General features: G+C 40.9%; 1 protein-coding gene across 1 annotated transcript in view; it reads right to left on the bottom strand.

The window, feature by feature from the left end:
• The window catches only part of LOC124125523 (dual specificity testis-specific protein kinase 2-like), a 59,260-nt gene extending 44,608 nt beyond the window's left edge, over positions 1–14,652 (bottom strand). Inside the window, exon 1 of the mRNA XM_046488850.2 lies at positions 13,987–14,652. Coding sequence (XP_046344806.1) covers positions 13,987–14,259 — 273 coding nt within the window. The 5' untranslated portion in view covers positions 14,260–14,652. The remainder of the gene's footprint in view (positions 1–13,986) is intronic.
• Between the last annotated feature and the right edge of the window lie 1,430 nt (positions 14,653–16,082).

The raw sequence follows: 16,082 nt of genomic DNA on the forward strand, positions 1-16,082 counted from the left end.
TCTTTAAGTGTCAGTAAATGTTAGTCTAGTAAAACATCTTTGCAACTACATGTTATACACCATTTGAAAGGTCTAATCCTACTGTTTATACATATGTTCATCAAATATTTAAATAAAGCATTTACAACTTAAGTAAGTTGTAAATAAAAATAAATGTAAGCTTACACATTCAAACGACCAGATTGAGGACCAAGGAAGGGAAAATTTGACGATTTTTGTCAAATATAAACAAACATAAAATCCACTTACATATTTCATTTTTATTTTCATTGTTTACCTCATCGGAAAAGTATTTTATAAATAATTGTAAATAGTATCTATCATCACCAATTTCTTGATACCAGCGGCTGTCAGTAACATGAAGAAATACGTCCGTTTTCGAAGCTTCGTATTAGAAAGTTTATTTTTTCATCTACTAACCTCGCCCAGTCTTTTCGTAGCTGTAACGTGCTTTCTTGCCGATATCTGCTACGAGGGTGGTGATTGGTCAAACTAGAGTACATGACCTAAGGCTGTCAATCAAATTACAGCATTGGCACATGTGTAATGAAAGATTTTGACAAAAGTTTTTTTTATATTCTGAACGTTTCAAGCAGGAAATTTGCGATCTATATTAAAAACATGGAACTTCGTGTATGTATCGTGCTAGGTTAGGAGCTGTGACAAAGCTTTTTCAGGCATATTGGAGCCAAGAAATCGAGGCGACGAAAGCCGAGATGTCATTTGATTTACACTACACGCGATAGCATGAAAAGATTGAAATAATAACTTAGCTGTAAGTTTGACAACTTTTAGATATATTTTGGTTGATTTTATGTATTACTTTGTATACTAGGTTTAAAAAATTCATTGGAACGTCTTTATTTTGCTCTTTGACATGTTCGATGTGGACCCGTTGTCGAAGTGTGTGTCCGAGAATTTTGTTTTCAATAACATCGCGGGAAATAGGGAATCATTTAATCTATTGATAAAAAATGATAAAGTGAAATGGAATACGTATTTCAGACATTGTGAAATGTGATAGATTTAATAAATGAATGATATGACAGGTAGGTTAAAAAAATTATATAGATCTACCCTTTATTTTGATGTGACTACGACTTGGCCGGTCTACCAGCCTGCGGTGTCTGGGGACTCGAGGCTTCTTGGCCAGTGTACTGGCCTACAGTGTTGAAAGAGTATATTGGCTCTTCAAGCAAACTTTCTTGAAACCTATTTTTTCTTTCGACAAAGTTTCGGCAATGCCATTTCGACCTTAGTCCTTGACATTGACAAAATACTGTTAACAAGGTCTGCGATTGGCTTAGGTTTCTATTTCCGTTTTGTAAACCTATCAGCGATGACATTACGGACACGACATGGAAGAGAAACGTCATCAGATACCTCTCAGTTTCCTGCGTTCACACCGAAATCTGGCTAGCACCGGAACCCAGTGAAAATTGGATACACATTATCACATTGGTTTTGGGAGCGAGAGAAACACGAAACAAAACAATAAGTTATGCGTGAAGTGAACTTTTCTCAAAATGAAAAAACGCATAAGGGGACGTGTGGAGGTTCGTTTTTTGGTACTATTTTTTCAGTGCGCATTTTTGTATATGGGACGCTGTAAACGCAAACACTGCTATCTATGTGAGACATTTGAGGTGTACACAGCAACACAATCTATGTGAGACCTTAGAGGTGCACACAGCTACACTATGCGAGACCTTTGAGGTGTACACAGCAACACTATCTATGTGAGACCTTAGAGGTGTACACAGCTACACTATGCGAGACCTTTGAGGTGTACACAGCAACACTATCTATGTGAGATATTTAAGGTGTACACAGCAACACTATCTACGTGAGATATTTAAGGTGTACACAGCAACACTATCTACGTGAGACCTTTGAGGTGTACACAGCAACACTATGCGAGACCTTTGAGGTGTACACAGCAACACTAACTTTGTTAGACATTTGAGGTGTACACAGCAACACTATTTACGTGAGACATTTGAGGTGTACACAGCAACACTATCTACGTGAGACCTTTGAGGTGTACACAGCAACACTATCTATGTGAGACGTTTGAGGTGTACACAGCACATGCTGCCCTGGCATAAGAGTGTTACATGTAGTTTGCCCCACATGCTGCCCCGATGTCAGAGAGTTACATGTAGTTTGCCCCACATGTTGCCCTGATGTCAGAGTGTAACATGTAGTTTGCCCCACATGCTGCCCTGATGTTACAGGTAGTTTGCCCCACATGCTGCCCTGATGTCAGAGTGTTACATGTAGTTTGCCCCACATGCTGCCCTGATGTCAGGGTGTTACATGTAGTTTGCCCCACATGCTGCCCTGATGTCAGGGTGTTACATGTAGTTTGCCCCACATGTTGCCCTGGCATAAGAGTGTTACATGTAGTTTGCCCCACATGCTGCCCTGATGTCAGGGTGTTACAGGTAGTTTGCCCCACATGCTGCCCTGACATAAGAGTGTTACAGGTAGTTTGCCCCACATGTTGCCCTGATGTCAGAGTGTTACATGTAGTTTGCCCCACATGTTGCCCTGGCAAAAGAGAGTTACATGTAGTTTGCCCCACATGTTGCCCTGATGTCAGAGTGTAACATGTAGTTTGCCCCACATGCTGCCCTGATGTGACAGGTAGTTTGCCCCACATGCTGCCCTGGCATAAGAGTGTTACATGTAGTTTTCCCTACATGTTGCCCTAACGTCACTGTTAGAGGTAGTTTGCCCCACATGTTGCCCTGATGTCAGAGTGTTACATGTAGTTTGCCCCACATGCTGCCCTGATGTCAGAGTGTTACAGGTAGTTTGCCCCACATGTTGCCCTGACATAAGAGTGTTACAGGTAGTTTGCCCCACATTATTCCCCGATGTCAGGATGTTACAGGTAGTTTGCCCCACATGCTGCCCTGACATAAGAGTGTTACAGGTAGTTTGCCCCACATGCTGCCCTGATGTCAGAGTGTTACATGTAGTTTGCCCCACATGCTGCCCTGATGTCAGGGTGTTGCAGGTAGTTTGCTCTACAGGTCCTGGCAATATACAATGAATACATGATGTGACACCAGGGTGAATTATAATGAAGTAACAATCAATCTCAAGTCAGGCATATCATGGACAGCCTAACAGCTTGTCAGCATCTCAATTCCTTCCATGTTCTTGTTTGCAGTAGTGTTAGCAGAAATGTGTTTACATCAAATATAGTGCACTAGTTAGCTGCTATGAATATGACCTTGTCCTACTTACAATGGAGTCGTTGTAGAAGACAGGAGGGGCAGAAGGGAGGCCACAGTAGACAACATGGGTAGAAGACAGTTGACAGCAGGTGGGGAAGAAGGAAGGTCACAGTAGACAACATGGGTAGAAGACAGTTGACAGCAGGTGGGGAAGAAGGAAGGCCACAGTAGACAACATGGGTAGAAGACAGTCTACAGCAGGTGGGGAAGAAGGAAGGCCACAGAAGACAACATGGGTAGAAGACAGTCTACAGTAGGTGGGGAAGAAGGAAGGCCACAGTAGACAACATGGGTAGAAGACAGTCTACAGCAGGTGGGGAAGAAGGAAGGCCACAGTAGACAACATGGGGAGAAGACAGTCTCCAGGAGGTGGGGAAGAAGGAAGGCCACAGTAGACAACATGGGTAGAAGACAGTTGACAGCAGGTGGGGAAGAAGGAAGGCCACAGTAGACAACATGGGGAGAAGACAGTCTACAGCAGGTGGGGAAGAAGGAAGGCCACAGTAGACAACATGGGTAGAAGACAGTCTACAGCAGGTGGGGGCAGAAGGAAGGCCACAGAAGACAACATGGGTGAAGACAGTCTCCAGGAGGTGGGGAAGAAGGAAGGCCACAGTAGACAACATGGGTAGAAGACAGTTGAAAGCAGGTGGGGAAGAAGGAAGGCCACAGTAGACAACATGGGTAGAAGACAGTCTCCAGGAGGTGGGGAAGAAGGAAGGCCACAGTAGACAACATGGGTAGAAGACAGTTGACAGCAGGTGGGGAAGAAGGAAGGCCACAGTAGACAACATGGGTAGAAAACAGTTGACAGCAGGTGGGGAAGAAGGAAGGTCACAGTAGACAACATGGGTAGAAGACAGTTGACAGCAGGTGGGGAAGAAGGAAGGCCACAGTAGACAACATGGGTAGAAGACAGTTGACAGCAGGTGGGGAAGAAGGAAGGCCACAGTAGACAACATGGGGAGAAGACAGTCTACAGCAGGTGGGGAAGAAGGAAGGCCACAGTAGACAACATGGGTAGAAAACAGTTGACAGCAGGTGGGGAAGAAGGAAGGTCACAGTAGACAACATGGGTAGAAGACAGTTGACAGCAGGTGGGGAAGAAGGAAGGCCACAGTAGACAACATGGGTAGAAGACAGTTGACAGCAGGTGGGGAAGAAGGAAGGCCACAGTAGACAACATGGGGAGAAGACAGTCTACAGTAGGTGGGGAAGAAGAAAGGCCACAGTAGACAACATGGGGAGAAGACAGTCTACAGCAGGTGGGGAAGAAGGAAGGCCACAGTAGACAACATGGGTAGAAGACAGTCTACAGTAGGTGGGGAAGAAGGAAGGCCACAGTAGACAACATGGGTAGAAGACAGTCTCCAACAGGTGGGGGCAGAAGGAAGGCCACAGAAGACAACATGGGTAGAAGACAGTCTACAGCAGGTGGGGAAGAAGGAAGGCCACAGTAGACAACATGGGTAGAAGACAGTCTACAGTAGGTGGGGGCAGAAGGAAGGCCACAGAAGACAACATGGGTAGAAGACAGTCTCCAGGAGGTGGGGAAGAAGGAAGGCCACAGTAGACAACATGGGTAGAAGACAGTCTACAGCAGGTGGGGAAGAAGGAAGGCCACAGTAGACAACGTGGGTAGAAGACAGTCTCCAGGAGGTGGGGAAGAAGGAAGGCCACAGTAGACAACATGGGTAGAAGACAGTCTCCAGCAGGTGGGGGCAGAAGGAAGGCCACAGTAGACAACATGGGTAGAAGACAGTCTACAGTAGGTGGGGAAGAAGGAAGGCCACAGTAGACAACATGGGTAGAAGACAGTCTTCAGGAGGTGGGGGCAGAAGGAAGGCCACAGTAGACAACATGGGTAGAAGACAGTCTACAGTAGGTGGGGGCAGAAGGAAGGCCACAGAAAACAACATGGGTAGAAGACAGTCTCCAGGAGGTGGGGAAGAAGGAAGGCCACAGTAGACAACATGGGTAGAAGACAGTCTACAGCAGGTGGGGAAGAAGGAAGGCCACAGTAGACAACGTGGGTAGAAGACAGTCTCCAGGAGGTGGGGAAGAAGGAAGGCCACAGTAGACAACATGGGTAGAAGACAGTCTCCAGGAGGTGGGGGCAGAAGGAAGGTCACAGTAGACAACATGGGTAGAAGACAGTCTCCAGGAGGTGGGGAAGAAGGAAGGCCACAGTAGACAACATGGGTAGAAGACAGTCTACAGCAGGTGGGGAAGAAGGAAGGCCACAGTAGACAACGTGGGTAGAAGACAGTCTCCAGGAGGTGGGGAAGAAGGAAGGCCACAGTAGACAACATGGGTAGAAGACAGTCTACAGTAGGTGGGGAAGAAGGAAGGCCACAGTAGACAACATGGGTAGAAGACAGTCTCCAGCAGGTGGGGGCAGAAGGAAGGCCACAGAAGACAACATGGGTAGAAGACAGTCTCCAGGAGGTGGGGAAGAAGGAAGGCCACAGTAGACAACATGGGTAGAAGACAGTCTCCAGGAGGTGGGGGCAGAAGGAAGGCCACAGAAGACAACATGGGTAGAAGACAGTCTCCAGGAGGTGGGGAAGAAGGAAGGCCACAGTAGACAACATGGGTAGAAGACAGTCTACAGCAGGTGGGGGCAGAAGGAAGGCCACAGTAGACAACATGGGTAGAAGGCAATCTACAGCAGGCCACAGTAGACAACATGGGTAGAAGGCAGTCTACAGTAGGTGGGGCAGTAGGAAGGCCACAGTTGACAACATGGGTAGAAGAGAGTCTACAGCAGGTGGGGAAGAAGGGAGGCCACAGTAGACAACATGGATGGAAGACAGTCTATAGCAGGTTTTGGTCGATTGCAGGATTTGCAAAACATGTGCACCGCCAACTCATTGTCAGCAGATATTTTCCAAATCTTTTCACGTTTTTAATCAAGGTGCTCACGTGATTTGATGCATTTCGTGATGTAAGACATGTTTTATCACAATATAGATCAGATTATCGATCAGATCGTCCGGACTTGGCGCCACCATTTTGTGTGAAGTAAACGCAAGTGATATGAGGGTTGGAATCTGATTGGTCCATAGGAGAGGCTCAGAAGGGACATAACTGGTAATAGCCACTGGTGGCGCTACGATCGAGCCCAGTAATTCCAGCCTAGTTCAGCGAGGGTAGAAACTGGACTAAAGTCAGTTAACTCTCTTGCCTCGGTAAGATGCATAAGCAAGGGGTACTAGCAAGAGGCACAAGCCCTCAAATCACACTTGAGACTTGATGACTTGAGACTGCAATCATATATTAACATTAAATTCTCCAGAATGGTACAGTTGATCAAACATGTCATACCCGCATGCATCCACTTACTTGTAGGTAGGAAGGCATTGTTTCTACAACTACAAGAGGTACCTGAGACTCCACAGCCTAGGTACATAATTGCTCAGGCTGTAAAACTATAATGGTATTCCTGGTACCCCAACTAACCATTAACTTCACTTGCCACTCTGAAATATTTCTCATTTCTGTAACCATCATCAAACCCTGTCATGGTAATACATGTTATTCTTTAAAGATTTATCTCTCTACCAACCAAAATCTGTTAATGGTTAAGAAAGCTTTCTGGTTTGTATAAAGCGTGTTTAACTTGACGAAATAGATGTGTATTTACATAATCTAGCTGATTTAATCTTACTGCCTAAATTAAAATGAAGGGGATCGTTATATTCTGTTGAGATCAGCACTAACCATCATGTTAACTACTGCATTCAATACGCACTTGACTGATGAGGCATATCAACTGCATACACTGAAATCATCATCTGTTGTGTTAAAAGTTTGGCATAAAAGTATAATTAATAGTACTTAAAACGTTCAAGAATCTTTACCACATATTCATTAAATATCATAAATATACTGATGGAGATGAATACGGGAACACTTAGTCTCAGACACAGTAAAATGATATACTTTCATGGGTTCCTAGCCTTGTCTACCAAATATGCATCTCAACATATGATTCTGACATGTTGAATTTGTATGCGCACTCAAATGTACTGAGAGGAGAGATTAATTTCCATTATTTTTCATTCTTCCCTAATTCATTTCCATCATTATATAATATAACATATTGTGGCTCTTTTGCAGTCATCTATAGGCCACCTGATGTAAGGTTACATTTTTTGTTTGTTATTCAATGCTCTATCTGTAACTTCTAGTTCATGTTTCTTGGCTGCATTGCTACGTTTTGGTCATGAATTGATTACAACTATGCTGTAAAACGATATGGACCACCTATATATACCAGCGTTTTACCTTCACCTGCAAAGTAGGGGTCCAGGGTACCCCAAATACTCATTTCAAGGGTCCAAACACGTCACAGGAAATACGAGGTCCTGTAAACAGTGGTAAAGTACTGAAATGGTGCGGTGTACTGCACTGTACAATGCTGTAAGATTTAATTACTATGTTTAATATACAGGAACTTTAAAATTTCACATCAAGAATTTGGTATGATGAATAGCATTGTGCTTTACTTGGGATGCTATGCTTTTTTTTATCGTACTGGACGAACATTTCTGCATCATGTACAACTTTGTATACACAACTGTTAGGAGTTGCACAGGGAACACAACAACACCTGAACACCTGAGATGTTACCTGAAACATATGCTTATTTTCTCAGGGTCTTAAAACATAGTGAATTATCAACCACCATGTAGACTTCAACTAATCCTGAAGTACAGAATTCCCCACCATGAGGTCCACCAAGAGCCCATGAACTATTCTGTGTTATCTCCGTTGACACATTCATATGTTAAGACGGAGCTAAGATATGCTGAAAATCTTTGTGTTCTTAATCAGTGAGATGGGTCACCAAGAAGGTACCACAATTCCATGTGCACAGTTGTGTACCTTGATTCCTTAATCATGGTTCATACCCTGGTGATGCCCGTGATTGGTTTCTTGTTTTACGCTGCACTCAGCAATATTCCAGCTATATGACGGTGGTCTGTAAATAATCAAATCTGGACCAGACAATCCAGTGATTGATAGCATGAGCATCATTCCAAACAATTGTGATCTATGACATGCTTCAACCAAGTCAGTGAACCTGACCACCCGATCCTATGGGTCGCCTCGCACAACAAACAGTTACCTTTTACGGCAAGCATGGGTTGCTGAAGACATATTCTACCCCGTAACAACAAAGGCAAGATTGAACTGAGAATAATTTGATTGTGTGTTATATAATGAGACACTAAAATTGAAGCTATATGACAGTGGCTATAAAGCTTATCATGATCCTTGCAGCACTTGATGATGACCATATCTAATTAACATAGCCTTGTTCAACTATCCCATTGGTCAGTAACAGTGTCCAAAGCATGAAACAGAAGACCTGATAGCAACATTGTCAAGAATATTGAAGATGGAATCATCACTGCCAGGCCTTGCTTGTACATATGTTAGTTCTTTGATGTGACAGGCTTCCACATCACACAACTGGAACACATCAATGACAGTGCTACTGACATGTCCAAGTTGTTGCAAAACTTGATGTGTTATTACAACCCCTCAAAGGTATCTGTATTTCAGCACAGTGTAACAATATGTCATATGAACACAATGAGTAACATAGACCTTCCACTTCCCCTATACTCAGTCAGAGTGACAAGTTTAGCATAACGCTTCCTTGTTGAGTAGGAATATACTAAATAATATCAGTCACTAACTGTTGCCAGCATTGTTAACAGGATCTGTGGGCTGCTCTATGACAAATGTACAGTGTTAGTTTATTGTCGATCACCTAGCATGATAGCGTAATGATACAAAGGGTAGGCAGCATGACATGTACCACAAAAATACAGATACAAAAATAACCTACATACAGAAGTTTATACCTTCTTGTAAATAGATTTTTTAGTATCCAATTCAAAAGCTGTGTGCATCCTTGATTATCCAGTGTATTCTATCTCCATTGTTCAAATTTATAGGGGTGGCCCTTGAGGTTTGTTCCCATACAATTCAAATCTAGGGACCCCCTATTTCCTTACTTTTAACATGGATCCTGTGACTTTAAAGGGGCACTGATCTAACGCAATTCCCCGGGACTGGTTGTTGCCTTTGTTATTGTTTTTTCCCAGTGAGTACCCGGATGTATAGCAGAAATCTAGACTAGTTCGCGACCTCTGCTGCGCCATTCGTAAGCGCATTAGTCACTTGTATGGGTAGTAATAAGGGCGTATGGTCACATTGATCAACAAAATGAAATACAGTTTTTGAGATGATAAGGAAATGTAGGTATCTTTATGGGTAGCATCGGTAATGGTGACTAAGTTTTGATAAAACACTTGCTTGGTAATTTTGCGATTTTCGTTTACACTATTTTGACTTGCAATACAAAGAAAATATTTCAAGTGAGCATTGCTTTTATATAGTGTGTATATTTTTTTACTGTCAAAATGTGTAACATTTTCAAATTTATTAAACGCCTAAATATTCAGTTATTTTACAAAGTGACTGAAAAACATTTCCATCTGTATTATTATGATAACGAATTCCAAAAATTTTGATGTTTAATGTCATCACCAAGAAACTGAAAATGTTACGTTGAAAAGTACATTTCTATGTTGTTTGGCTTCTAATCCTACATAATAATCAGTTGTGATGTTTGTAGGCCCTTTTGATCGTCTTAATCAATCTGGACAGATTTTTTAGTCAAAATGACTGAAATATTTACACATTTTATAAATTGCCTGAGAGAATCACATTTTACAAATTGAAGGTAATATATACATGCTTACAAAGGAAAAGGACTGTGAAAACAACGTCTATCGCGCATTGAAGAATTTCCCAACCAAGACGTAGAGGAACAAGGACGAATCGGTTCAATGCTACAGCAAATGAAGGAAAACAAAATGCAAATACCATAATTACAACCTACCAAATTTATGTGTATAAATTTTAGGCAGCTTCCTTGTTTGAGGAATGTATCCATGAATATCCACACAAAGGAACAATATCCCACTCGTCTGCAGCTGTACAAAGAAACTTATTCGATGTCACGTGTCTCTGTAACAATCACATATTTTAAAAGCTATATATCGTTTTGGGATATTTTAACCAGTGTTCGTTTCTCAACTGATCACTTGGATTGTTTCAGGTGTTTCACATAGGTGTCAAGTCTCAAGGGTCAGCTGAGAAAGCCCACGTGACAACTATTTTCATAACGTCCACAGTTCCTAAAAAATCCATTGAGTGATAGATAACAATGATCAATCAATCAACGTATAATCAGTTAACCCTTTGAACAAAGTATGTTGTTTTTACATCGGCACTTCACGCCATGATATGAGTGTATTCCCTTTGTTTTAGTAAACCTAGACATGTAAACACTCACTTTTGACATATCCACTGTGCAAGATAACAGTGATTAATCAATCAACGTATTTTCTGTTAATCCTTTGATGACTAGGAACGATCCATTGATTTACACAAAAAAAGGAAATCAACTGTTCATTCACCTCTTGCTGGTCTGCCACGTGCATATTACATAACACACATTTCACCTCACTTCAAACCTGGATTTAGATTGAATAATTACCCCAGACACAATAAATGCCAAATGGAAACCTTTGTCAGGTAATCTAAGTGGTTCTACCACTAATTGTACCTGTAATAAATTCATTAACTGAGCATCAAGTGAATGACGACAAATACACAAGTGTAGGGTTATACGAGAAAACGTGGATGACAACAAGGGAGTAGATATCGTATTATCGACGCAATCCGAAATCCGAAAATGCATTCACTGCATGGATACCTTTTTTAGTATTAAACTATGACCATCTGGGGTATTTCCAAATGACGACATCCGATGAGCTCCGCCGTTCTTTTTGTCTGTTTGTTTAGGTTGAAGAAATTAATTAACATGCGCCCTTTGTCGAAATCTTTATAGATCACGGTTAACCAATCAGTGTTTATGCAAAAATGCGTAAAACAAATATTGCCTCCAGCCTCCAAGTTTATTTAGCTGTCCTTGCAGACGGTAGCCCAGTCTCTGGTCACGCTCAGTTGCGTTGCGTATCATCCGGGTACTCACAGGGAAAAAACAATAACAAAGGCAACAACCAGTCCAGGGAATTCCGTTAGATCAGTGCCCCTTTAATGCACCTTCATCTACTCAGCTGTTTCATGTGAAAAAGATGTGTACAAAATGGGTTGTCATGTGTAATTTGAGAGTTGATAAAGAATATTTCCTGTTTCTTCTAGAACTAGAAGTTGGTTAAGGTGTGCTTACACTGTTACAGGTGCTGGGTGCTGAATATGGTGACACATTTTTGACACATGTAAAATGGACCACTTTTGGTCAAAACAGACTATCTGAAGCAAGACAAAGACCACACCTTAAGTCATATGCAAAGTGTGTATGCAGTAGATTTAAAATAGAACTTCATTTGTCAGTTAGAGCTAGGCGCATAACGGATTACAAAATTGTTCGTCAAGAAACCATCTCAATATGTGAAGCCTCCACCAGTTTGCCTGTCTATTGAAGACTGCAGGTGACAGTGATTGTAGAAGTGGGGAGACAAAGACATTAACAGTGTAATGAACAGTGAATATAAGTATTAGATATAGAATGATAGGTGAGGAGTGAGCCGATTTACGCAAACAGAAAACAGCTCCGGGCATCAGATGTTCAAGTCATGAGTACGCATGAAATGATGAAGGACAGTGTATTCAATAATTCATTGGCTGGTTTTGTGACAGAAAGGTACAAGTTTACAACCCCCTTAAACCTGCATTAAAGACCTACATTGATTTATTGCAAAAGATGTCCCACGGTAGACAGAATGGGATACACAACTGTATCACCGTTCTTATCCCAGATTAGCAACAAGTACATTCTGTGGAGATCATGTAGTTAGATACATATACTCACCGACAAAAGAAACATGAATAGCATACATGTTGGTTAATCTATGAAGAGTTACTCATATTCAAGAGGCATTAGATTGGTTCGATGCACAAACAAACATACTGTTATGTTGGGGTTATAGCGAAAACGGCACCTCAGCAAAACGTTACTGGGCGAAAACGGCACCGATTGGCGAAAACGGCTACTATTGCCTGGCGAAAACGGCACATTGTTATTTTTTTTACCTTGGTCAAATATGTGCTATTGACCTTATATGGTAACTTGCAAACACCAATAATTGTGAGATGCTAAAACAAGTTTACATTAGAAATTAGCCTCTACTTCAACTATAATCCAACTTAGCTTATACGCAACACAACTTATTGTGAAATCATGAGATGCTTTGAAGAAAAATAATAGAAATTAAACTAACGTCGTCTCTTACAAACACAAATAATTGTGAAATTGTGAAATAAAACAAGTAAGAAATTAGACCCCTACTCCAATTTACTCGCAGACTGATTGGGAGGCGCAATTAACTTAATGTGAAAACAATATACGCTTTGAAGTTTTAAGTACCTTTACTCAATTTAAACTGAAACTGTATTTAAGAGGCCTAACATGGTGCTGTCAGATCACAATTATTCACAATGGCCTTTCGATGTGTTGCATGAGAGAAGAATGTCAGAAAACAACAACATGCTGTGATAACTGTGACCATGTAAATAAACCATATGTATTACTACAAAAATGTTCTTATCATTATTAAAAATAGAGGTGCCGTTTTCGCCCGACACATAGTAGCCGTTTTCGCCAAATGCGGTGCCGTTTTCGCCAGAGAAATCGGTGCCGTTTTAGCCTGCACCCGTTATGTTGTGTGAACCAACGCTCAAAAACTCATCACATTAGACGTCATAGATACATGACACAAGATGGGGTTACAGCAAAAACAGCACCTCAGCAAAACGGCACATTGCCTAAAGCGAAAAAGGCTACTATTGCCTGGCGGAAATGGCACCTTGTTTTTTTAACCTGAGTACTGAAACTCACATGGTCACTTGCAAACACAAAATAATTGTGAAATGTTAATCGCCTTAAAACATTATATTAGAAATTAGCCTCCATTCTGATTTGGAGGCGCAACAAAACTTATTCTGAAAACATCAGATTCTTTGAAGCTTTAAAAGTACCTTTACCATGCTAACTGAAATTAACTCAATGTCAAGCTGAAACTGTATTTAAGAGGCCTAACAGGGTGCTGTCACAATTATTCACAATGTCCTGAAATGCCATGAAACATTGAAGACGGAGGATTTACTACATACCGTTCTTATGTTATTAAAAATAGACGTGCCATTTTCACCCGACAATTAGTAGCTGTTTTCGTCGAAGAAATCAGTGCTGTTTTAGAATGCACCCCCAAAATTGCACCATTTGCAGTGGCAGGATAACCGTGTCAAGTTTGGAAAACATGTGAATATCATGATTAGAATAAAGACACTCCGTAGAAACACTTGACTGATCGTTAGTTTTTGTCATCAAGTGGTACACATTGTAAACATCTCTTCTAAATGTACATACTTCTCTTTCTTTTGGCAGTGTGTATACATATATATATATACATATATACATATATACATTTTGAGTACATATTTGTTTCCCTCTCAAAAGAATAGTGCCATTAACTAGATCTAGTGACAATTAGCTATTAAACATCTCAACATGAAAAAAAAGAATAACCAAGGATTCTATAAACAGCTGAAATGTGTTGCATTAGTGTTGTTAAGACTGATTATGGAAATAGTTGGTGTAAAAATCTACCTCAATGTTGTGACTACTTACTTTGTATACATCGGAGAAAAATCCAAATCCCAGTTTTTCCGACACAAAGTCATCAAGTCGAGTCAAGGCCGAGACTGCATGTTTCAGGGCCTGACATGTGGATTGAGGGCTTCTCTTTTCAGGGGAATTTTCTCTCGATTTTGCAACACTTTGTTCGAATGCCTTCGGCTCGAAATTGAGAGAATTTCTGTGTGAGGCACTGACAACACAGGTCCGACTCCGACGTAGAACTTGCCTCTTGGTACTCGGTGGTCTTTTACTCTCACTGGCCATATCCAAATGCAACAGCACAAGCTATCAAGTATTAACGTCCATTGTGTATTTATCTATCAAAGAGTAACATTTCGTTGGATCTGTGGTGACTATGGCATGTTGCCAACCGGTTCTGAATCCCTGGGCCTCCTCAGTGTAGGCGTGAGAATGCCTCCAACCGAAGCCTGTGTGAGGAAGGCAACATCTTAGCCCTGTGATTACATAGTGGCGCCCAATCAAATTTTAAAAAAAACCCTGGTGTTTCAGTAGGATATGTCCAAATGGTCTATCAGTAAACAAAAAAAACATAAAACTTAGCCTGTCATCTTCAAGAAACATGACAGGTGCCCTTCTCTGTCCTCGGTATGACTGCAATGAATATCAACAAATCGGACGCAGTGCAACATGGGATATTTTGCCAGAATGCTACTATCCTTCCAACTATCTTTCTTACAAGAAAATGGTGATCCACAGCATCAAACTGTAGCCGCATCTGCACTTCAGTATACTTACGATCCTGAAAAGTGTTCCAAACATAGTAAAAGAATCGAAATAGTCTTTTCATTTTGGAATACACTGTACTTTTCAGTAGGTTAATAACCCTCGCAGTGCCTCGCAGTGCCTAAAACCCTAAATGCATAAATAAATCTAAAAAATAAAACATATGGTGAATATCGAAGACACCAGTTTAGCACTTGTCTGAATTTCTCTCTCTGTAAGCACAAAAGTAGGTCAACCGCGAGGGAAACAAACATTTACAGTCTAACATCACATCATGTACATGACTACAATATTATAATATATTCACACTGTTATGACACACTTTAAAACAATAAAATGTCAACATGAAACATAATATATATCCATAGGTAATGATTCTACCACAAATGTGTTGCTGTAGATAGATATATAACGTAAAATGTTGTTTGTTTCAGGAAACTTTAGTACCCGGTATTTCTCCAATAGCCAATTCCTTTATATTGGGTATAAAGAAATTATTACTCTCGCATGCGTGTCCTAATGATTCAGTACGAAACTCCTGTTTCACATGGTCGAATAAATAATCTCTATATACTGAAAGGTAAAATTGAAAAGCGATACAATTTATCATTGGCCCAACAATGTAGCCTGTCAAATAGTCCACAATACCTTAGATATATTGTTTATAAAGAAAGGCGCACCCGACTATGTACTTAGTTAAGGTTTTATAATGATTACTACAAAGTATATAAACAAAGCGTGAAGGTGCGGTGCCGTTGTCGCCTGGTAAAAAGGTGCAGTTTTCACAAGATCAGGGTACCTTTTCCGCCTATTTGGTGCCGTTTTCGCTTGGTAGGGATTTGACGCAGCGTCGGGCAAGCTATAACCCAAACGGACCATCTTCAATACTTCATCATATTACATTAGAAAAATGAAGTAATTTTTCAAATTTAATCAAAGAAATTATACGGTTAACAAAGTCGAAATGTGGGATTGTGCTTCTTGAAACGAACCGCTTCTAAGAAACACATGACCCATTACTGTGTCAAATCTAGTCCGGTATAGTTATTCTACTTTCAGAATTGACTGTATGTGCTCTCTGGTAATTCACAATTGACATTAAAAGAAACGCTCATCTTCAATATAACAGCTATATATAACCGCTTGCATGAAAGGCCCGACATATTTTCTTTCTCATATTACATACATCAAAACATATCTTCCTTTTTCTTATCTAATTTATACCTCAAAGTGGTATAACCGTATCGTGTTTCAAATTGGTTAACTAATGCATGCGAAGAAATGTCAAACATAGATACTAGACGATCCGTACACATGCAGATGCGCACCCACTGAAAATGGCT

Source organism: Haliotis rufescens, unplaced genomic scaffold (genome assembly GCF_023055435.1).
Source record: "Haliotis rufescens isolate VD_foot unplaced genomic scaffold, xgHalRufe1.0.p SCAF_2, whole genome shotgun sequence".
NCBI lineage: Eukaryota > Metazoa > Mollusca > Gastropoda > Lepetellida > Haliotidae > Haliotis > Haliotis rufescens.